The sequence below is a fragment of the Vulpes vulpes genome, chromosome 7 (genome assembly GCF_048418805.1).
Source record: "Vulpes vulpes isolate BD-2025 chromosome 7, VulVul3, whole genome shotgun sequence".
NCBI lineage: Eukaryota > Metazoa > Chordata > Mammalia > Carnivora > Canidae > Vulpes > Vulpes vulpes.
In genome coordinates, this window is record NC_132786.1 from 101,220,968 (window position 1) to 101,246,422 (window position 25,455).

General features: G+C 38.5%; 1 protein-coding gene across 1 annotated transcript in view; it reads right to left on the reverse strand.

The window, feature by feature from the left end:
- The window catches only part of RAPGEF5 (Rap guanine nucleotide exchange factor 5), a 228,835-nt gene that overhangs the window by 163,190 nt on the left and 40,190 nt on the right, over window positions 1-25,455 (reverse strand). Inside the window, exons 2-6 of the mRNA XM_072764532.1 lie at window positions 25,297-25,347; window positions 23,110-23,216; window positions 17,747-17,868; window positions 16,174-16,342; window positions 1,990-2,056 (exon numbers count right to left, since the gene is read on the reverse strand). Coding sequence (XP_072620633.1) covers window positions 1,990-2,056; window positions 16,174-16,342; window positions 17,747-17,868; window positions 23,110-23,216; window positions 25,297-25,347 — 516 coding nt within the window. The remainder of the gene's footprint in view (window positions 1-1,989; window positions 2,057-16,173; window positions 16,343-17,746; window positions 17,869-23,109; window positions 23,217-25,296; window positions 25,348-25,455) is intronic.

Sequence of the window (25,455 nt, forward strand, 5' to 3'; positions counted from 1 at the left end):
CAATGCGATATTACCTCCTACCTGTCCATATGACTATTACCAAAAAGACAAGAAATAACAAATGCTGAAGAGGATGTCAAGAAAAGGGAACTGTTGTACACTGTTTGTGGGAATGTAAATTGGTGTAGCCACTCTGGTTACACCACAGAACTACCATATGATCCAACAATTCCATCTCTAGGTATTTAACCAAAGAAAACAAAAACACTAAAAGATACATGCATCCCAATGCTCACTGCAGCATTATTTACAATAGCCAAGATATGGAAATAACTTGTATCCATCGATGGATGAATAGGTAAAATAGATGTGATACACACACACACACGCAAGTGCGCGCGCGCGCACGCACACACACACGTACAAGGGAATACTACTTTTGCCATAAAAAAGAATGAGATTTTGCCATTAGTGACAACAGGGATGGAACTTGAGGCATTTTGCTAAGTGAAATAAATCAGAGAGAGAAATAAAATAGTATATGTCCTCACATATATGTGTAATCTAAACCCAGTAACAACAGCAACAATAAAAAACAAGCTCATAGATATATGGAGCAGATTGGTAGTTGCCAGAGGTGAGAAGTTCAGGGGTCAGCACAATGGGTAAAGGGAGTCAAAAAGTCAACATCCAGTTATAAAATAAATAAGTCATTGGATATACTTTACAGCATGGTGACTACTATATATTTAAAAGTTGCTAAGAGCAAATCTTAAAAGTCCGCAGCCCAAGAAAAAATATTCTGTAACTATGTGAGGTGATAGATGTTAACTAGGCTTATTATGGTTATCATTTCACAAAATATATATACAAATATGAAATCATCAGGTTATACAACTGAAACTAATGTATGTTGTATGTCAATTATGCCTCAATTTAAAAAAGGTTAAATAAAGAACTGCAAAGGTCTCAGAAATACTTTTTCTTAACATGCTATCAAGACTCCATTTCACATGAGGCTTTATACCACCAATCACTGTATTTAATAAAAAAACTACTTTTCTAAGATACATTCCAGAAGAATAGGAAAGGCAACTTTTAACTTTCAAGCTGTTTGTAGATGCTAAGACCTGGTGTATAAAACTGTAAAAGATCAGTTTCCTTCACATACATAATGCAATCCAGTGTGATTTTCAGCAATTACCATTTCAATAATGAAGTTAAAACAGAAGTGAACAATCTTTGGAGAGGTTAGAAAATTTTCCAGAAAGCCAAAACAATGGATAAAGATTTTGTCAGATAGGATAGATAGTTAGAGCCTGTCAAAAACTAGGGCTCCATGATTAGCACCCATACCTAGCTTTTTCTATCAAGGAGGTCATGGGCTTTTCCTCAACTAACAAGGCAATTACCAATTCTGATTAGTGGCTTTAGAAAACAACCAAAAGGGACACCTGGGTGGCTCAGTGGTTGAGCGTCTGTCTTTGGCTCAGGTTGTGATCCTGGGGTCCTGGAATCGAGTCTGGTATTGGGTTCCCCAGAGGGAGCCTGCTTCTCCCTCTGCCTATGTCTCTGTCTCTATGAATAAATAACTAAAATGAAAGAAGAGAAAGAAAAGAAAGAAAAGAAAGAAAAGAAAGAAAGAAAACAACCAAAAATGCTGTGACCTAGCATGTTAGAAACCAACGACCTGGCCTTTCATTAGTTGAGGTAAATTTTTTTTTCCCCTAATGTGTGGCATTCTCCTTTGTGTGGCAGGTCACAACACTCCCTAGGTTAAGTCATACTATATTTTAAAAATCAGATATCACGTCTCCACTACGGTTCCAGAACTTTCCACCAGGAATATCTATGATCTTGCTTGGAGAAGCTGCACTGAGGTTAGCAAGTCAATGCCGTGTCTCTTTTTGCCTCGATGGGGGCCTCCCACATTGATGCACACCCACAGAGCAAGTATCTCTCTGCACTACTACCCAAATTGCCTCCCTTTGAAGACCCTGACCCTCCTTATTTTCTATACCCGTAGGCAGGGAAAACTGCATGTCTTACCGCAGACGTTAGGCGAGCAAGAATTTCATCACTGCTTTCTTCCGAGTCTTCGATTTTCTGATGAGACCTTTGAAAAACAAAGACCAATTTACTTTTAGTTTTGGTTGCTTAAATTTATCTACCAAATTATGGGAACACATGGCAAGTAATGGCATTATTGTTTACTACATGAGTGAAAGTAGCCATGCAAATAACGTGGTATCAGTAATGCCAGGGGACACAGCTCTGTTGCAACCCAACTGTTCCTTCAAAATCAATTAGCAAGAACCTCTTTACAATATATATACCAATTAAATCCTGAGGATCGAGTATTTGTCTCCAAACGATATCACAGAATAGTTCTGACACATTAGATTTACGAATATGGGCATGCACAAAGCGTAAACAGATGTGAATGGAAGGTGGTTAAGTACCAAAACTCCCTCCTAGTCTAAATGAAGTCCAGATTTTGAAAATCTGACACATGAATTTCCCACTACACTTGAGTTTCACCTAAAACAGAGTTGTTTTGAAACGGTCTATTATAGACTTAATACTGTGACAGGAATTATGTGGAATACAATAGCAGCAGAAGCTCTTCCCTTTTTTAAAATAACATAGCCCATACCTGAGAAGGCTCTAAGCGCTCACAGAAAAAAAAAAAAAAAGAAAGAAAGAAAGAAAGAAAAAGAAAGAAAGAAAGAAGGAAAGAAAGAAAGAGAAATAAGAGAAAATACTATAACCCAGTTGAGAAGCCAAGAAAATTGTGCATATGCTAAATAACTAAAGAGACATAAACATATAGTTATAAGATCAGGTTGTCTGTTCAGGAGAACCACCTCTGTAACGTAACTCATAAAAAATTTCACAACACAAATATACATTAACATATCTCTTCCTTTTTTTGAATTGAAGTATATTTGACACACAATATACCTTAGTTTCAGGTATACCAAAATTATCAACTTAAAGCAAATTTTATAAAACGACATTTTTTTTTTCCTGGCTTGGTCAAAGAAAAAGAAATTAATGCCAAATGAACATATGTAATTGTCTCCCAGATCTATTCCCACAGCAATCCCTATCGACACCTTCCGTGGACGGGAGGGATCGCTGGTAATTGCCCTGCAGGGCTGTGTTATCAGAACAGCAGCGCAATGATTGATTTCAATCTCCTTAACTGCAGTGGGCCTGCTGACGGGCTTGCTTTGTGGGGCAGGAGGGCTAAGGAGAAGCTCTTTAAGAAGGGAAAGGCCAGTCGGATCAATTCTGGCATTGGCTTCTTGTTTCTATGTTTTTAAAAACCTTTCATAGGAAAAAAAAATAATAAGTCAGAGCTGTGGATGAAAAACCAGTGCCTTTACAAGGACTGCACGATATGGGTATGAAGTGGTGCTGACGTCAAGTGACTTAATTACCTGTGTTGCAAAGTATTTGACATATCAGTTAATAATCTGCCCAATAAAAACAGTGGGAACTGGCGTTGTCACTTCCCGTATTCCCAAAAAAGCAAGTTACCCTGATCATGAATTTTGCAACACTGAACTTTATGATTAAAATGATCTATTCCAAAAAAAAAATAAAAAAAATAAAATGATCTATTCCTGGGGATTCCATATACAAGATGTTCTACAGAGAAGAAAGAGATTTGCAACCCTTTAGAACCTAAGCCATCAAACCAGGTTTATAGGATTAAGTCGAGGTGACAAGATGTGACAAGAAGTCAGGAGCCAAACAAACGCACTGGGCACAAGGGCACCAGGCAAGGGCTCGGCACCTGCCCATGTCTGCAGTCTGCAGCTGGTCACCCTGGCTCCTGTTTCTCAGACCCTGACACATTCATTGCTCAACGATTAGTTCACAGGTATGAGGTATTTCGCACCAGCGCAGATTCCATCATGAATGTGTTTACAACAAACTGCTGAAAGGAACTCAGAGTTCCAAGGGAAGTTCTTGTGGCTGTGACGGATAATGGCTACTTCTTGAGTAAGCGCTGAGGCCCTGATGGTTTATTGACAAATAATTTAGTCCCTGTTCAGGAGCAAAATTACCTTTGTCATTTTTCCAGCACAAAATATGCCTTGGCAAAAAGTGTTTCTGAAGGCAGTATGTGTAAGAAAGACACAGAGATGACTACCAAGAGCTGTCCTGCAGCCCTTGTCCCAATTTTATCACCACAACCATCACCACTGGTGCCCAGTGCACTCAAGTCATTCTCCAGCCCCTGAATCTCCCCCAAGCTCACCTTGTTTTACCATCTGCCTTTAAAGGGGCTCTGAGGAGCAATTCCAAAAACCTTATTTTCTTATAGGTTCCTTGAGATCAACACAATATATTGTGCTGCTTTTGCCTCCTGCCTCCACTGGTTCTACAAGCACCTCTCACGCCTCAGCCTCTGTGGTCACCCCATGGCCATTCCCTCTGTTTCCTTCAGTTCCTCTGTTAAGCCTCACTGACAATTGAAGCACTCTCCTTCTCTTGCACCAATTACTTTTACTATCTTCTAACCAACTTCTCTGTGTCTGGCTTCTCCTCTTGTGCCCAATCTCCTATAGACACCAGGATTATCTTTCTGAAACTGAGATCTAGTCCTGCTCTTCTCAGAGTTCAAACTCTCAGGGATTATCCTACAACCTGCTGAAAGCTCTAGAATTCAGAAATACTCTTCATTTCCCAATGATATGCCCCATCTGTTGTCCCCTGTACCAGGAAGCACCCGCATCTGATCTAAGAGTAATGTCTTAGGAGTAGGTCTGGTGGTAACAAGCAAACAGTGGAAGAGCTTAGAGAGAGGGAAGGGTAACACCTAATCACTCTCCTTCCTTCCTCACCATCTTGCTCCTCCCCAGCTCTATACCAAAATGCCCAGAAATACCAGACTCTGTCCCCCAAAAATGTATTTTTATGAAATGAGAGAAAGTCTTTATGTATGTGAATACACACCACTGCAATCCAGTGAAGACAAAGTTCTCACATATCAGATCAAAACAGATAATGAAACAGGACAAGGGAGAATAAAGAAAAGAATCGACTGTAATACTTTCATATTTTCCCATTATTACTCAAGTGGATCAGTGAACAAGAGAGGAAGAGAGAAGCTCTGTGTGGTCTGTCAGTGGTTAGAGAAGGGAAGCAGAGAAACTTCAGCTAGAATCAGCAGGTAATGGTAGTGACAAGTGACATGAGACAGAAAGAGACAAGCAGTGACCCCCGGAAGGAAGACCCATCCCAGAGTGTGCCAGCAGGAAACTCTGGCCCAGCACGCACTACAAATTTACAAATTCCCATGGCTGTTTCTCAAGGTCTCTGCTTACCAACAGCTCAAGCCAGGCCCAGTAATTCTCCAAGACAAAATATTGAGTCCTGGTACTGTAGGCAGACGGCTTCTATAGTTTTAGAGGTCTACAATATCTAAGGGTGCCAATGTGAGGACACAGGAATGGCAAAAGCTGCCTTTGCCCCTTTAACCATCAAACAGCACACATTATCATTCTACCCAGTCCCCACCAAAAACAAAACAAAACCAACCCTTGCCCTCTCTACAGTCTTCCTCACCTTAATATCAATGACAACCCCATTCTTCAAGCTGGAAGTCATCCTTGATCCCTACTCTTTTAAACTCTATACTGTAACAATCCTAAAATCTTATTGGCTCTACCTTCAAGGTGTATCTCTCATCTGGCCACTTCTCACTACCTCTACCACCACCATCACTGTTGTCCCAGCCACCAAATCTCTTACCTGGACCCAGGAGCTTGGGTGGTCTTGTTAATATGTAAGTCAGATCATGTCCCTTCTCTGTTCAAAATCCTCAAATGACTCTCCATCTCCCAAAATCCTCAAATGACTCTCTATCTCCCTCAGTATAAAACCAAAGTCTTTACAGTGGCTGACAACTCTCCCTCCCCTCACATTTGTTCTGTCCTTAATGCTTCTACCTTAGACCTCTGTACTGGCTACCCCCTTGACCTAGCACACTTCCCACAGATACCCACCTCGCTTCTGCCTCACATCTTTGAGATCTCTGTCAACTTCTTTCCTGACCCTTATCTATATCCCTCACTTCCTACTTTATCTTCATGAAGTTTTCTATCTTCAACATAAGTCTGTTTATTTAGGAAATTGTCTGTCCTCCCCCACTAGACTGTAGGCTCCATAGGAATGGAGATTTCAGTTTTGTTCATGGTTACATCCCCCACACTTAGAATACAACCTAGCACATAAGAGGCATTCAATAAATAACTGTTGAATAAATTAACTGAGTGCCTGAACTTCAAGGAATGGTCTATGAATCACTATCCCAGGACCACCACTGCATAAGATATTAGCTTGTTATCTGTAGGCAATTCAACAGAAGGACACTGCTTTTACTCAAGAATGCTTTCCCTGAGCTACTCCATCATTCTCCCAGCTCTCTGCAGCAGTTGGCTTTCAGAGACCTCCTCATCATTCAAATCCAACAACGACTTTCTTAGATCAAATACCAAAGACATGGTAACTCTGAAAGTATCTTAAATAAAGTAATAGCAATACAAGGATCACTCCCACCTCCTCATCTTCTTCTAAGAAATAATTAGTATTGACGTAGTGACTGTGAAAGCCAATTGTTTGACAATGATTTGCACAATTTATCCTGCAGCAAAAGAACAGTGAGTCCCCATCCAAGAACATCTCTCAGCTCTGATGGTTAAATAGCCATATACTGTTGAGTTCCAATAACGAGCCTTAGGAAACAGCACCCAGGGGCCATTATCCGGGCAATGGAATTTATTTTATACCAGTTAGGTATAATTGGTAATTCCTACCAACTTGGATTTAACTGGTATCCCTGCAGGGTTTCCCCGAATTCTTAGTGAGAATTCCTTCATGAGAATTAATTTACTGGGTTTGAGATTATTCCAATGAAGTTCTTAAAAATAAAGCCTGCCACACATCTTCTATATAAAAGACAGAACTCACACTCCTCAACCAGATTTTGTCCAAAATATTTGTACCTTAGGATTCCAGAGCAACCAACACCATCTTCGAGTTGGAAAACTCTACTTCTTTTTTAACTGTAAGAAGTTTCATGGTATTTCAGGGTAGAAAACTAGAGGCATTTTATTATAGAAATATTATCCAAATAATACCACTTTACATTTGGATATTGATACTTCAAAAATGTACGAGTTCTGTCTCTCCATCTATATCTCAATACTGAGTAGCATATGTGGGCTGCCAAGAGCTACCACTATGCATAACATTGTTCCTTTAGGAAAATGTGTTAAATGTCTATCTTATGGTTGTCGGAATGCAAAGATTTGGAGTCAAGTAGTTCAAGGTGTGGACACTTTGCACAACTGGCACATGCCAAAGAGCTGAGGGATTATCCATGACCATCTAGACATACCTGTGCCAACACTATACTGAGCTACACATTACAAAGAAACCTAACAGCAAGAGACGTGGCCTCAGTCAGCTTCCATGTAAAATGCTATTACTGCCATCTCAGGGGTTGCATTTGAGTCTCAGTGCTTCCTGCACACACACTACACATCAACCTTTATATTAAACAGAGATATTCTAGATTGGGACTCAAGGAAGGTGGAGATCATGCCAACCTCCACAAATCAGAATTCTAACAGGGAAGATTCTGTTCTAGGGGCATGTCAGGCAGGCCTGTTCACTACTTCTCTACCATCACCCACACCCACAAAGCTGGGCTGATGTTGAGCTGTCCTGTGCTGTGTGTTTGGTTTGGAGGGGATAGAGGGAAATACAATATTTAGGATGGACCTGAGACTACTACCTCTGCTAGAGGCTGATGAAATTCTAGGGCATGGAAAAAACCAGAGCCAAGACAACCTATACAGGAATCTTTCAAACACGATGCCACAACAAATAGGAGATACGTAGCACACACATGCATATATGAAAATAAAACAAAACATTTAGTGGATTTAGCAAAATCCATCTTTAAGATACTCTGCCAACACAAGTGAGAGTCACTTAGCCTTATCTGTGATTGTCAGAGGCCACTTCTTGGGAGAAGTGATATCCAGGGTGAGAATCTGATGGATAAGGAGTGGCCCTGGAATTGCAGCAGGATCAGCAGGACAAGGGAGTAGGAAATGGCAGGAGACAAAGCCAAGGCCAGGCCAGTAAGGCCCTCATTTGATACTGCTACAGGGTTTTGGTTTTGTGCTGAGAGCTATGAACTTTGGCTCTAAAACAAGTAAGATGGATGGAGAAATAACTAGAAGAAAATATAAAATCAAATGTTGGTTGGTTTCTTGTTATTATGATTGAAGGAATCATTTGTTTGCTGAAGGAGAAGAGAGAGCCAACAGATACTGAGAGAGCAGGAAAGGAAAGTCTCCAAGGAGGGGTAAGACCCACAGCCCAGCAAGAAGAATGGTTCTGGGGCAGAAAGAGGGGCTCTTCCTCCATCAAGTGGAGAAGGAATGATGTTAAGTAAGCTGATGATGCTACTGTTCACATTCTTCTGGGACAACCCAGAGTTTTTTCCGTACTTGCTGGCTGTCAGGCAAGGAAACATCATGGACTTTCTCCTTCAGAACTATTTCTTGGGTGAGATCTGAAATTTTTATTCCTTAGATATCATGGATATCAAGTCCTAGACACTGCCAAAGAGAATGCTACTCCAGCAGCACAGACTCAATCTCCACCACATCTAATACCCACTGACCCCAGGAGAGTAAAAAAAAAAAAAAGTACACTCAAGCACTGTCCCTTCAGTCTAACATCTTATTCTGGACACACTGATTTTGCTTAACAAAGCAAATTCTTATGACAAAAAAGAAAATCGGGATGGTAGAAAAATGAGAATTTGATTTTTCTTGAGATCTTTGATATCATGAATACAAATGCCTATTCGACCTAAAGAGAAGTTAATTTTCTATAGGATCAGGCTACTAGCTGTGCCTACAGAGGCAATTTACCAAACACTAGTAAAATGTGAATGTGACAGGTTTCACTGAGGGTCCAGGATATATAGTTACACATTCATCTAAAATTGAATAAAATTGGGATGCCTGGGTGGCTCAGCAGTTGAACACCTGCCCCTGGCTCAGGGCGTGATCCGCGGTCTCAGGATTGAGTCCCACATCAGGCTCCCTGCCTGGAGCCTGCTTCTCCCTCTGCCTACATCTTTGCCTTTCTGTGTCTTTCATGAATAAATAAATAAAATATTTTTTAAAAAATTGAATAAAATTAGTTAATATGGATCTCTTTTTTGCGTTTTATATTGAAGATGAGGATTAATAGTTAATATTTAATTAAACAGATACATTCCAAATGCAAGCACAACCAAATCTAAAAGTTCAGTTTTTGTTAAAATTCCTGCACTACTCTGAAATAATTATGTACTCTGATAAAAATAAGCCATCTGTTCCCACACCTAGAATAAGCCTTTTCTGTAAACAATGGAAATTTTGGAGGGCTTAGTGTTTCCTTGGGAGAGGGGGTGATGAGTAATAACAAAGATTAAGACCAGCTGATTTCACAGCATTTTTTATACAATTTAAAGTAGCAAATGGAAATTTTCTTCACCTATGATCATAATACAAAACCTATGTCAAGTTCCATCATGAAATTTTTTTTGAGAAATCCAAAAATGTTTACTCATCTAGTATTTATTCCCTTTTCCCCAAAGAGCATAAAATGAGAATCTAATTATTAGGAAAGGTCAGGAATATAAAAGGTAGGTTTGGGACATAGGAACGGCAAACTTGACACTGATCTCTCATTTAGAAGGTGTTAATCCAGTGCCAGTTCAGAAATTAAGGATGCCAATGGATTTCTCACTTACACATGTCAGGTAGACAGGAAAAATTAGGCAGGATAAGGAGAATAAAAGAGTAGGGGTGACAGGGCATTAGGTGGTAGTGGCATTAGTGTATAACCTGCTTGTTATTTCTAGTAGGTTTTTTGTAGATCGCTTGGGATTTTCTATTTCTATAATTAGGTGATTCACAAAGAGAGGTGGCTTTATTTTTTCTTCTAGTCTGTATACCTTTTATTTCTTTATCTTGCCTATTGCACTGACTAGTGTTGAAGAGAAGTGATTAAAAGGAGATATATTAGCCTTGTTCCCTTAGTGGGAAAGGATTAAATCTTTCACTACTTTTTTAAAAAAGATATTTAAATATTCTTTTAAAAAAAGATTTTATTTATTTGACAGAGAGAGCACAAGTGCACACAAATAGGCAGAGTGGCAGGCAGAGGGAGAAGCAGGCTCCCCACTGAGCAGACAGCCCAATGCAGGGCTCGATCCCAGGACCCTGAGCTTCATGACCTGAGCTGAAGACAGACGCTTAAGCAACTGAGCTTCCCAGGTGTCCCTAGTCTTTCACTATTAAGTATGATGCAAGCCATAGGTTTTATCAGGTTGGAGAAGTTTCCTTATATTCCTAGTTTTCTAAGAATTTTTATCATGAATGGATGCTGAATTTTTTCAAATGCTTTCTCTTTTTCTATAGAGTTTATCATGCAGTTTTTCCTATTAGATTAAATCTGGTGAAGTACACTGATTGATTTTAAGCTTTGAACCATCCTTTTATTCCTGGGATAAACTCCTGTTTTACGTGATGTATTATCACTTTTATATATTGCTGAATCCCATTTACTAATATTCGCTGAGAAAGATTCTGGTTTTCACATTCATCTTCTCTTTCTGAACTTTGTCCTAATAATGCTGGCCTCATTAAAGGCCTTACATATGACCATATGTAAGTATGGTCGTATCCCCACAGGGCAAAGCACAAACTCGTATCTCATACAAACCAGATGCTCAGTTAATGCCTATTGAGGAAGAGTAGTGGTGACCAGGGTTTGCCTTCTCCCAGACCTTCTTCTCCTTGCTCCTTTTCCTTACCTAAAAACTAAGAGGAGCAAATTCAATTACCTAAGGACTCCAGACTCCCTTCCAAATAGAAATGTTTATGAAGCTAAATGTATGGAATTTTAGGAGTGTCAGCCAAGTGGCAGCAAGTACCATGCATGATAAAATCTTCACCATAATGGTAGTAATTGGACTTCTTTACATAGTATTTTACAACTTTGATTTAATTAGCATTCACATTTCCTATCACTTAACCAAGCTCTTTCTGTATGGCTAACTTTATAGAACTGTAGATTTCAACTTTCGTGTACATTAGCCTCACCTTTGGAACTTGATATAAAGTGCTGATAGGATTGTCTCATCTTTTCATCCCTGGCTTGATTCAGTAGATCTCAGATTATGCCTCCTTCTTTTTGAAAGGATCATGGCTGAGAACCATTGACACAAAGGTCACTTCCAAATTCACCTTCTGCCTTCAATTTACAAAACTGTCACCTCTGTAGAGGCCTGCCCCTTTGGCAAGTTATGTAACCCACCTTGCCTCAGCAGCTTCATCTGTAACTTTAAACATCTGTTGTAAGAAGTGTGAATCATTACTGCTACTATTGATTTTATCATTGTTGTCACTGCCAGGGCAGCTCAGGCCAAGTGACTAAGCCAGTCCTTTCCCATTTTGTAAGTAGTGAGACCCCTTTTATATAGAAATGGTTCACAGACTCATGAACTCTGTACATGTTGATTAAGCAAACACATGACAAAAATGTTGCTGTGAATTCAAGTAACAAACTATATTTTATTTATTTCGGCATCAGAGATACACAGTTATATCATTCTTTTTATTCAATATAAAGATAATACCTGTCTTCCCTATGGGTTTACACACCCCTGCATTCAATCTGAGACTTGCTCCCCACCCTTCTCAAAGTCTGAGTTCCTCTCGCTGTGACTCACTGCTCCAGCCACATCAAGCTGCCTTGCACTGCCTCAACATGCCACCTCTATTCTCAACTTCATGCTCTGCACACTGTTCCATCTACCTCAAGTACCCTTTTGCTTCTGTCTAGAACATGGAATAATAAATGCTAATAAATTCAACCTTTTTTTAAGAGAGAGAAGGGGGGGCGGTGAGGGACAAAGGGGAGGGGCAGGGAGAGAAAATTTTAAGTGAGCTCCAAATCCAGCACACAGCCCAGTGCAGGCTCAGTCTCATGACCTGAGTCAAAACCAAGAGTCAGACATTCAACCAAATGAGCCACCCAGGCACCCTGCTAATAAATTCATCTTAACCCACTGGACTGAGCTTTCTCTAGTGTTGGTTAGTTAGGAATCTTAAAGTTAAGATACCATTCGATTAAGCACACTGTTATATAACGGTAACAACAATGAATGTTTTTGTTTTGTTTCTTAGTTAGAATCCAGGTAAATCAGGCTAGGATGCTATGAGAGGGAGCTGTTTCAACAGAGGTCAGGTAGCTGACTGAATGGGCTATCTGTGGAAGCCACAACCAGACCCCTCAAGAGCATCAGCAATGCCAGTAGGTACATAGGAAGGCCCATCAGCCAGGCAGGACCAACAGGCACTCATCCTGCCAAGATGGACAAACTCAACTTGTACCAGCCCCAGGTTCCACAGCAGATGCCAACAAAACACCACAGTTATACTTCAGAGATATCAGAGAAGTGGTGGCCCAGCCACTAGGCAAAAATCAGTGGAGATAGGAAAGGGTCCACCCTGATAGGAGAGCCTTTTCTAGCAGGCTTAAGAGACCCCTGTTATTCACCACACACCAGAGGTTGTCTTGCTGAGGAACAAGAAGTGGGCAAAGACTGAACCTTTTTACCAAAATATGCTAAACAGCCTTTTAAATTACCTTATTAGAATAATTTAACTGGATTAGACTAAAGTTATGGGTTTCTTTCCCTTCTTTCTGGCTATCTAGAAAGATGGAGGGTCACAAGGACAATAATAGATTACCCAGAGGAAAAAATGAAGATGCTACATATTTCTTTACATGTCTGAGTGTAACGTGAGTTAAATCTTAGCAATCCTCTAGAACTCTTAATAACAGCTTAAATTCTAACTGCCCTGTAATTGGAGAATATAGTTTCATGTGTTTGAAGTTCACAGACTGCAGTCCACTCAGAGCACTACTGCTCCTACCCCTAGTAAGCTGGCAACCCCTGTAAAGGTGGTTGAACAGAAACAGCCAAGCTTCCTCACAGTGTAAATCTTCAAAGTTTCACTAGTCCTGAAAGAACTCTTAGGCTGCCATGCTCTACTGTTACTTCAGCATTTCTAACTACTCCCCACCATACAGAATAAAAAAAAAAATTAGAAAAAACTCCATTCTGGACGAATTGATTTGGCTTTCAGTTTGAATAAAATACCATGACTGTTATTTTTTCTCCCAGAGATAGTACCCTTGAGAACTGATTCACTCACTTCTTTCAAATTATCTACTCATTTTGGATGTAAAAGTTATTTTGTAGAGAAAAGGAATTTTTTTCCCCTCACATTAGCCAGAAACCTGTAAAAGCTCCACTTGCCATCCTGCTTTAAACATTCTTTTCTAAATGGAAAAAAAATCCACTTAAAAAATACATTTGTTCAGAATGTGTTTATATAGAGACTATAAGTGGTTTCCTCACATAATTTTGCAGAGATTTAGAAGATGGTCAATTAGAGGGACCCAATGCAGAACCACATACACAGACCTTAAAAGCCTTCAAATATCAAAAAGGCTAGTAAAAGGACCACAGGATTTTCAGCTTGTGAATGGCCAGTGCAAGTTAGTGAATCAAGAGGACTTTAGAGGCCATTTCAGTTAGAATGGATAAAAATGGACTGAGAGAGCAGAATGGATTAACACAGGACTAAGAATGGCATAGAAGAATGGAAAAATTTGGAGATGCAAACAGCAAGAGTCATTACTTACTAAAAATCAGACAGACAGAAACTGGAGACATTGTGGAAGTTTTGTGGTCAAGGTAGGACTTGGGCTCCCCCTTGAGGGGTGGGTAGAATTTGACTAGACAAGGAAAAAGGCAGAGGAAGGAGCAGAGCACCACACAGGCAGGAAGGAATAAACAGGTGTGAGATGGGAGCTAGAATGAATGGGGATCACCAGATGAAAGATGTTATAATGGGATTACATGCATCGAGCCACAGGAAGGCTGTGCCATCACAACTGGAAGAGAACAGTGTCTCTGGGCATCTTTTTTCTAACCATCATCTCTTCTAAGTCTGGATAACCTAAACCTTGGCTTTCCAAAATTTAACCAAAAATTTTACCCTAGCTTAGAAGTTTGCTTGTAACTGTAGCATAGAAAAAAATTATGTATTTTTTTTGTGTGTGTATGTATGTGTGTATATATATATATATATATATCTTCTGCCATTAGAGACTTGCAGTAGTTTATTGATTTGATCTTTTTATAGGTAGTACTTGTAATATGGGACAGATGGATCCATAACTCCCCAATGACAATTATCCCAGAGGAATTAGCACTCCCAATGTACATATTCACACCACCACTACCACCAATAAAATTTGATGATAAACAAGGCATACTACAATGATTATCAACTCCAGAGGCATGACATTTGTGTTCAGTGATCAGTGTGATTAATAACTGCAAGTAATCTGGAATTAATGTTAGGAAACAAATTTTGAAAATAATTTTTAGAACCCACAGTGGACTCAGAGTTTCCCTATAACAAGGTCATCTCACACAGTGGCATTCCAATCTGTTTTCTAAGTCAAGGAGAAAACCCTGGAGTGAAATCATGAGGACTGCCTGCAAGTTAATTTCAGCTGCCCTTTAGCCCCTGTTAACCTGTGTACACCCGTGAGACTGTACACACTTCGATCTTGCGTGTAGCAAAGGAAATGGCTAGGAAGAGCTGCTAGAGAATCCCAGTCTCACAGTGTCAAAGCAAGTCACAGTCATCTCTAGCTTCTGAAGCACACGCTCCTTCTTGGAAAGCTTGTTAAAGTTTATTAAAATGCTCTTTGACTTTTCTCAGGCAATTCTGACCTCTATTAAAAGCATATTATACAAACGAACATTTTCTGTACTTATACGATTGAGTGAAGAATTACATTTGAATTTTGCTTTACCATTCCAAGGTCCTCTATGAGCAGTGATGAAGGTAAAGTCATAACCATTTCAGAGTCAGTCTACATTTTTATAGTTTCTGTTTATAGTGTCCTACAAAGGGCAGCTGGAATGACCCCCAGAACTCTTGGGAACACATTCTAGGCAAGTTTAAAAAGCATTGGTGTTAGAGTCACATGGACATAGATTCAAACCCTAACATTCCACCCACCACTCATTTGACCTTGGATAGGTCACCTGACCTCTGTGCATTTTCCTCACTTACAAAATAATGACAGTAGTAATAACCGTCTTCTACAATTCACTTGAAGATGAAATAATATAAAGCAGTAATCATAGTTTCTGACATAAAATGTGTTTCTACAATCAACCTATTAGCACCATGTCTCATTATTATTCTAATACTTCACATCTTTCCTAAAAGCCTGGATTAACTGTCCAGTCTTCTTTTCTTTTTTCTTTTTTTAACAAGAGTAACTCAACATTGCAATGATTGTAGATGTTTCTCCTGGAACCTACTTTCCTACCCATTAGATAAAAATGATACCACTTGCCCTGCTCATCTCACAGACCTGAGAGAGTCAACAGGATGGGAATGTATTCTGAAAACTGAGTATATAAAATTATTGATGGAAAATCTTCACCTGAAATTCATTATTCCAAAATAAGCACATCATGAATGCTGTAGAGAGACAAAGACATGTCAACAGCACCATATCAGGACTCAAGCCCTGTTCCCAAGCCTTCTTTAATGAATTTTAATTCGTTTTAATCATATAATGATTCACTATCTTCATGTGATAGTGATTCACGTGTTTTAATTTGCCAAATGTTGCTTCTCGCTTATTTTCAGAGAGGTCTGTTGAGCTCTTTCTTAGGAAAGTCACGATTTGGAAAGTGGATAATATGTCAGTTATTATTTTATTTCAATCTAAGCCAAATCATCTTTATTCCTAATTTAGATCGCTACTCATATAGTGATGATTAAATTAGATGCAGCATGGTGCAGCTGGCGAGGCATGAACTTCTGCAATTTGAATAATATCAGTTCAGCCATTTTTTAAGCTGGATTTAATTTCTGGCCATTTCTTTTAACTTTATAAACTTGCATCTGGGAAAGGGGAATGGGTCAGCTATCTCTTAGAGGAGAGGTGCCGGTAAAGAGCAGAGCACAGTCCCTAGAAACAGTAAATATTCTTTAAAGGAGATTAATTTTACAACAGAGCAAAAGAGCATCTACTTACAGTTCACAGATGCCAGCTCTAGCAGGAATGAGAGGCACGAGTTGCAGTAAAAGTTTGACACCATTCTGCCATTCTTCTTCTCTTTCAAATTCACAGTACAAGTAGCTACATTCATCAGAAGAAAACTGGTAGAAAACATAGGTATCTTGAAAGTATAAGTTTTGGTCCACTGTTGGAGACAAAAAAGGGGAGGATTCATTTTTTAAAGTATATTATTTAGAGAGTCATAAACCAAATAATAAATTGAAAGCCCTACTAATTATCAGGGAGGACCCAGGGGTAGGACTATAATTATATATTCTAAGTCCATTCATGTTCACAATCCCATTGAATTAAAAGGGACTTACTGACCAGCCTATTTTTATTACTTGAGGCTTTAGCCAGCATAGTCACACACGTTTTATGATTTTTCTGCTTCACAGACAGATGAAATCAATAGCAATTCAAAAAGTGGGGAGAACAACTTTTGTGTGTCTCAAAGCAAACTAATACATAATTACTTTAGTGATACACAAATATAAAACTATGCCAAGTTTTAAACCCATGGTTCTCAACTGGGGACAACTGTGCCACCCAAGGGACATTTGGTATGTCTGGAGACATTTTTGATTTTCACTACTAGGGGGGCTACTGGCATCTGCTGGGTAGAGAAAGTGATACTGCTAAACATCTTATAATGTACAAGACAGGCCCCTGCAACTAAGAATGATCTGGCACAAAATATCAATGCTACCCAGGTTGTTTTAAAAGAAATCAAGAATTAGGGACTTATCCAAAAAAACACTGACACAAATTTTTTTGCTAACCAGAAATATGAACCTCACAAGCAAGCTGATAACATTCAAAGATAGTTATTGTTTTTCTAAATAAGTGTGCTGGGTATTACCAGCTTATTAAAATTATACCCACATGTCTATATGTACTACACTGGGACTTGAGGTATGACTCTGAAACTTACTAAGCTCTCTGACCCTCAATATTTATTACCTATGGGTAATAAAAGGGGCTTCCTAGTGACCAAGCACCTCCATGATAAAGGTAAATAAAGAATCCAGATTGCTTGACTTCTAATTCTTTAATTCCCTGGGCTCAACTAAGAAAAGAGATATATGCCATCTATTTTAGTTGCTAGTTAGTATCTATTTTGTGTTCTGCTTAAACAGCTAATTTCCATAGGTCATATCTCTAATTGTTCATGATTAGTCAATTAAAATGACATAACATTCCACTCATAAAATCAGTTTCTGACAATTATTCTAAGTGCAGCTAGATAAATCACACATTTAGAGCACCTAAAGATATCACTGATTAAAAAAAAAGTTGTGAGCACCCTTTTGAATAGAGGAGAGGTAAGGGAAAGACTCTTAGACACAGTAGTTTATGAGTCACCAAGTACCTAGTGAGAAATAACAATCAAAAGATGACTGGTCACTTTTATTTATAAAATGTGAGAGAATGCAAATATTTACCTGCAAAAACAATTTCCATCCAGATTGTAACATCCTCTAGAAAGTCAATTTCATTCTGGTAGCTGAATAAACACTTCTGTGGTTTCAAAACATGTAATACTAACCTGATAACATAATTCCCATATCCAGTAGGAGTTGCCAGACCCCTATGGCCATAGATCTGCACTGGACAAAAGGACAGTGTTCCAGAAGCCAGTCTACCAGCTCTGACCCAACACAGCTCCTCCTGAACAAAAGGAAAGCCATTCATAGTAAGACATTTGTATGCCACTTATTTGTCAAAGAATTGATACTTAATATCATCCCTTTCATGTGCTTTTTTAAAACAAGGGACTCAATTATTATTGAGGCACCTGTTATTCATTTTTCTGATGATTACAGCTCAAGTATCACCTCCTTAGGAAAACTTAGAATCATATTCTCTCATGCTTTTGCTTCAAAACACCTACATTTAGTAATTGTACATCTTTCTGAGTGAATCATATCTGCTTTCCTCACTTCAGAATAATTTTCAGGATATCAGGGAACCATGTATATAACTCACTATTAAACCACAACAATCAGATCATTCCAGGCACATGGGAAGTTCTCAAAACATGTGTTTGAACAAAGGAAGGGATAAATTAAGCAATCCCTTATATAAAGAAAATACCTCTGCCTCGGTGAGAGAAGTACCTCAAGGTGATGGTGATAAACATTTGTTCAGCCCTTTACAGACTTTTATCTAGTCTTTTTGAGAACAAATTCCAGAAGATTATACAAAGTTAGGACCACAATGAGTAGTTAAGAATTTTGTTTGCTACTCTCCAAACATATTAAATCCTAAAATTTGTCTCAAAGAATAATAAATATGACCATTAATCTCTTTAATATCATCTAAGCAATCTAGCTAAGCAGTCTAGATCATAAACTCATAAACCCATAAACCCAGATGTGTGTGATAGATTCCGCTAACCACTTACACAAAAATATCCCCTGTAATCTGTCTTAAAATACACAACTATATTTGAAGCATGCCCCAATCTGGGCATTATAAGTAGTTTTTTCATGCCTACTTTTTCATCTTTATCAGCCTCAAATGAAAAGCCAAAAGAAGACAACTTACTGAAATACAGTTTTCATTTGCAGAAATTTCACTGAAAATCATTCTCCCTTATGAAAATGTCACCAAACTGTTTTTTTAAAGATGTATCATGTAAATGGTTATCTTTATTCTAAATTTGGTATTTTAGGACCAAAACATGTCAAAATTTTATTCCTAAAACAGAAAAATATTGCTTATTTTTTCTGATTGGTCATAGTCATCAGTACCTAGAAATCACACCATAACCAACAATGTGAAGAAATGCCATGAGGTGCTACATCTTCAGGGGTAAAAGGAAAAATAAACTATTCTGCCAAGATATTTGTGTTGTGGTTTGGGGGAGTTTTTTGTTTTGTTTTTTTACACCCAATGTGGGGCTTGAACTCATGACACCAAGATCAAGAGTTGCATGCGCTACTGAATGATCCAGCCAGGTGTCCCTCTGCTGAGATATTTGAGCAAATATTACAGGCTTTGATAAAGCATCACCTTTTTGTTTGTTTGAAAGATAGTCTAAGGCAATCAGGGCAATACCAGGCACATTCAGTTGCAGGTTAGCATTAAGACACTAAAAAGATTAACTGTCAAATAAATGGATGTTTTTTGAAAAAAAGGAAAAAACTGATCGCAATAAACTAGCCAATTAGACAAAACAGTCAATATTAACTTCTAATTCTATAAAACACCTTTCATGTTAAAGGCTCAAAGTGTTAATTAATTCCTCAACACCTCTGTCAATTAGCCAGCATCTTTGGGCTTGTAAAGTACTTTCATCCCATGGATTAAAACACTGTATCATCATAATCCTTATTCTCAGAACAATCCAGTCCTCAACCTGCTCTCAGTGTCTGACACCACCTGGAATAGGATGCAACCAAACATTTACTAAGCAAACCAAACTGCCAAGTTGCAAAAGGTGGCTAAGATGGATGAGTATGTTTGCTTGCTCATAGGCCATGGGGAAGAAGTTTCTTAGATTAGGGCTTCTGAAAATTGTGTTTAGGAGCACCTAGGAGATTTGGTTAATGTGTGGATTCTGATGGAGTGTAGCTGAATGGGGCCCAGGTGATATTGGTGACCACAAAGCCCAAATCCCTCAGCAATACTTTCTCACTGGGAAGGGCTCTCTTGATCTTGGGGAAGCAGGGCTAAGTCTACACACTAAACTCCATTACCAGGGTACTGTCATGACAATAATAGTTAATAAGAGCCCCTTCACCCCCACCCCATCCAGCAAGCTACTGTTTCCATTGCTCATGATGCTCCTCTCCTCCACCCCCAACATTATCAAGTTATGTTTCTCATCTTCAATAATCCATCTGCACCGGGGAAACCCCACTAGGAATATCATTAATATCACCAAAGCCAACAGCATGAGAGGAGGTGCCCCTGCACTGAACTCCTACTCCCCTGACTTGCTAACCAGGGCAGCAACAATTCAGCAACAATCACAACCTGAGCAGAAACCAACAAACCTATAGAACTTAGGGGAGAGCACCAAGGGAGAAAAGGGATAGAAGGGAGGGAGCTGAGCATCCCCCTCCCCCCAAAAGCAGTTCTTACTCCCAGTGTATTTAAAGTCTTGTACTGGATCCGGAAGCTGTCCAAGTATGTAGGTCTAACTAGAGTCGCCATACTAGGCAGGAACATTGTGATATGGATGTGATTAGCTACAAGGTCAATGTGACTGCCACAACAAAACATTGAACATTATCTTATCTCCCCTCCAATTTCTGGAACTGAAAATTCGATTTCTCCTCATCTGCTTCTGTCTCTAGTTGCATTTTTAGCAATTAATTCATAGAAGTGCAGACGGAACTCTCATCTCAAATGTAAATGGGGTGATGGTATTTGGAGACTTATTTGAAGCCTCAGAAACCAGTCTGATTTTTCCTATAGTACAAAAGGAATAGAAAACACCTCAAAGTTCTGAAAGTAATTCTCACGTAGTACATGGGGAACACTTCCCCTCAATTTATTACCAGACAAATGAAAATGACTCATCCTAGGCAATCATATTAGCACTTTATCTTTAGGCCCAAGGCACTAATCAATCCTTAGATTATGAAAATAGGAAGCTTTGGCCCAACCACTGGGAATCTGAAATAGCACAGCACATGCTATCTCCCCATTCTACTCCCACTGAACCCTAAATATGTTCTAACTTGGATGGATGGTTCTTTTCCATGAACCTCATTAATGTACACCTCCCAATGCTTTTTTCAATCTATATCCGTGGAGACCACATTAAGAAACTGAGAACAATGACAGATCTTATACACAGCTGTATGTAGTAGCTAAAAAAGAATCGTAGGAGTCCACTCACAACTAGACCCAAAGACTTATCCAATGTGTTTTTATTTTTAAAAAATGAAAAAAAAATTAGATAGGTTTAAAGTTGATACCATCATCTATTAAAAAAAAAAAAAGTTTAAAGGCTCTATGTGAAGTGGTCACCCCCATGACTACAACCACTCTTCCCACCTGTCGTGTCTACTTGGCCTATTCTCTAAACCGAAGGTTCTCAGACAATGGGCTATAAATTGCTTGTGGGGGAAGGGAGAGCAGGGTGTGGCATGCTTTTTTCAAGACGTTCATGAGTCCATATATAAAAAACATGCTTTGTCTACAGGATAGATCATGCTTAACCTAGATCATATTCTTCAAAACATATATAGATATAGATATAGATATAGATATAGATATAGATATAGATATAGATATAGATACACACACACACACACACACACACATACACTAATGTGGTTAAATATGGGATTTTAAAATAGTAATTGTAGTTCTCCCAACCTTCCCTCCCACCTTTGCTCAATGGTGCCTCAGAAAACAGATTGTGCCAAGTGTCCAATTAGAAAGCAGTTGGTAGCATGGGATAGTGACCAGAAAAGAACATGAAGGCACTATCTAGGGTATGGATAAGAGTTACATAGGTGTATATAATAATTAAAAATTCAGCAAGCTATCCCCTGAATAATTCTGCATTTTAAATCATATCTCAATAGAAAGTAGGTCTTCTTACTCAAATAGGGTGAGAATAACTATTCCCCTAATCCAGGTCACAATGAAATTTTCCCCAACTATGATAAATGGAAAAAACAGGAATATTACAATGAGTTTGTGATAAAGCTAAATTTAGTTAACTTAATGAAATGTCCTTTATTCTGAGGATCTTTCCTACTATGTTTTTTTAAAGATTTATTTATTTATTGGGAGGGGGAGGAGCAGAGGGAAAGGGAGTCTCCAGCAGACTCCATGCTGAGAGTAGAGCCTGATGCAGGGCTTGATCTCATGACCCTGCAATCACAGCCTGAGCGGAAAGCAAGAGTCAGACACTTAATTGTGACACCGAGGCACCCCTTTCCTACTTTTCTGGTGTCATTTATTCTGAGTACTCTTCCTATTCTTTATGGTATATCACAATCTCATTTCTGTAAGAAAAAATAATGATAATAAAATGCTATTTTTCCCTTTTTGTTTTATTTTTACAATTTTGTTTTGATATTGTTTGATATATTAACACCTTTACTTAACAAAATAAAAAGCTGGTGTTTTTTCTTTAAATGACTCCATGAAATGAAAACATGTGTTCTGGGATGCATGGATGGCTTCAGTGGTTAAGTGTCTGCCGTTGGCTCAGGGTGTGATCCCGGGGTCCTAGGACCAAGTCCTGCATCAGGCTTCCAGTGGGGAGCCTGCCTCTCCCTCTGCCTATGTCTCTGCCTCTCTCTCTGTGTCTCTCATGAATAAATAAATAAAATCTTAAAAAAGAAAAAAGAAAGAAAACACGTGTTCTAAACCTTCTAAGTGACCACTCTTAGTCCAATTGTACTTTAAAACTGATCATTAGCCCATCCATTTACTCTCATACTTCTGCCCTTATTCACAAGGCAAAGGTGGAGAAATTCCAACCGTTTGTCACCTCGAAGGACCCAAGGAGGGGCTCAACCTCACGGAAAGTTAGAGCAGAATTCCCTCTCCCATAGATCTTCCAGGAGTCCTCAAAGAGCCTTGATAAGGTCCCTGAAGAGGGGATCTATGTTTATTGAAGTCCCAGTGCTGCACATACCCAGTACAAATATTATAAAACATCACATTTAAGAGGAAGCAGAGCAGAGACTCTCTCAGGAACCCACCCACCTGCAACTGGAGATTCCATACCCTAACTTCAGAACCAGGAGTCTACTGTCAACAAACATTCCACTGAGTCTAAGAGAAAACCACCAATACCCCAAATAGACACTTCAAACAAATCCTCCCAGTACTGATGTAGTCCATCTCTTTGTGATCAAGGTTATGATTTCAGTACATTTTAGGAGTTTTTGCTTAAAGGACAATTTTTGACAAGGTGTTAGAAAATTGTGTTACCTGTAAAATCCCTTGAGGTTCACTCTGTCCTTTATCAGGTCAGCTGCCTGAACGATAATAATATTCCTCAATGCTCTTCCTGCACAAGAAGAATTCTCCCCATAAATCTAAATGGAAAAAGACAAACATTCTCCATAAATTTAGAATAATATGACAATTTGTGAGCTGCCAATAGCACACTATATATAAAAAAAATCATGACCATGTCCTAAGTTTAAAAAAATTTTAGCCTATGTAGCTATAGATCAACATGTTGCTATCTATATTATTTTTGCTATTGGTCCACTTGTGTTATTATGCTACAATAACTATTCTCCAAATAAACTGTTTTAACTACAGACAACATTTTATACAAAGTTTCCAGAATAAAGTATCTTTTTTTTAAAATAGTGTTTCTATCAATACAGCAAATTGAAGAATATTTTACTACACATTACTCTGCCATATTGATGCATTGATAAATCTTGGAAGATGGGAAACTTTTTCCTATCTAATGACCATCTTGCACTGTGGCACCATGTGATAGGCTGCTGATGCCTGCTTCAAGTTTGAGCTTCAGTCACTTGCAGAGCTCAGAGTTAATTCCAAGCTATCCTGGTTTCATCTTCATGATTCCACCTAGCACATAAAATTTTTATTTAACTTCCTTTTAAATCTTCTAATTCACCCATACGCATCTCTGATTCTTAGAGGATGAAGGAGGTTATTCTGTAGATCTAGAGAGGTCCATATCCTACGGTTATTATAAATAACCGTGTCTTTTCTCTATAATTGGCACCTTCCTCCACAATAAAATGCTGTTTCACAAAGAAACTAAATAAAAATAAACTGTCTTCATGCTCATGAAAATTAATATATATTGGGAATGCATGCTTGCGTCTGTTTACTTGTCTCTTGGTGAACTCTTTCTGCACTTACACTATTTTGCACCTATAAAATATTTTATATCTTCTCTTGAAGCAAACCAATTAATAACATATTGACTATGACTTGACAGGGAACATTTCAACCCTATCCTTACACTTCCCTAATATTCATATTATCACCTCCTAAACACAACCTGATAAAAAAGTGGGAAGGGCAGGGAATGATTTATTCTTAACATGTTGCAACTGTATACAAAAACAAAACAAAAAGACCCACAGAACTACAACAAGTCAGATGACAGAAAGTACTAGAGTGAGGGATGGGCTAAATGGGTGATGGGTATCAAGGAGTCACTTGTCATGATGAGCACTGGGTGTTACATTTAAGTGATGAATCATTAAATTCTACCCCTGGAACAAATATTACATTGTATATTAACTAACTAGAACTTAAATAAAAATTTGGAAGAAAAAAAAGGAATACCCTAAAAGAGGTACAAGTCAGCTGTTCCTTGATGGGTCCTAACAAGGTACCAATATTCATTCACTTGGTCTTTCAAAAGTCACTTAATAAGCAGCTCTCAGACCCCATTCTAGATGCTGGGGATACAATAGAGAACAAAGCCAAAAACTTGCAGACTTCGCAATGCTCAGTCTCCTTTAAAAAAATAAAAAAGGAAAAAAAAACTCTTTAAAAAAAACCAAAAAACCCCATAACTTTGTGAAATGATTTTTAAACACGATGAAGACTTCTCCATCTTTTTCCAACGAACATAGAAATATTCTACTGATAACTACAAATATAAACAATTCCCTCTTACACCAAGTTTTTAGTGTAAAATATTCACTATTTTAAAAATATAGTATTTCTAGGGGCATCAGTGGTTGAGCATCTGCCTTTGGCTCAATGTGATCCTGGGGTCCTGGTATCAAGTCCCGCATCATGCTTCCTGTGGGAAGCCTTCTTCTCCTTCTGCCTATGTCTTTGCCTCTGAGTCTCTCTTGAATAAATAAATAAAATATTTTTAAAAATTCAGCATTTTTATTAACACAGCAAATTGAAAAAATATATATTAACTCTGCCATATTGATAATACATTAATATAAGGTCTTGGAAAATGGGAAATTATTTTTTTCCTATATGGTAAACATCTTGTACCATGACAGTTATCAGAGCATTTCAAGAAACTTCAGCTGTGTCATCCCCAAGTGAAGGAGACAGGGTGCCCAAGAGCAAAGGAAAGAACTGTAACTAGAGAATTCTACACCAGGATTCATAAATCATTGTTTCAGAAAATGCAGTAAGAGAAAAGAATCGTACCTGGGAAGGAGTGTGTTCAAGGTATGGATTGGAAATTCTTCTTGATAGAGTCTATTTTGAAAGAAAGAAGAGGGGAAACATTAGAACCACACAAATCTTTGTACCGGCAGGAACAATCTGCCCTGTGGCAGGTCTAGCAGTTGTCCAAGTCAAAACATG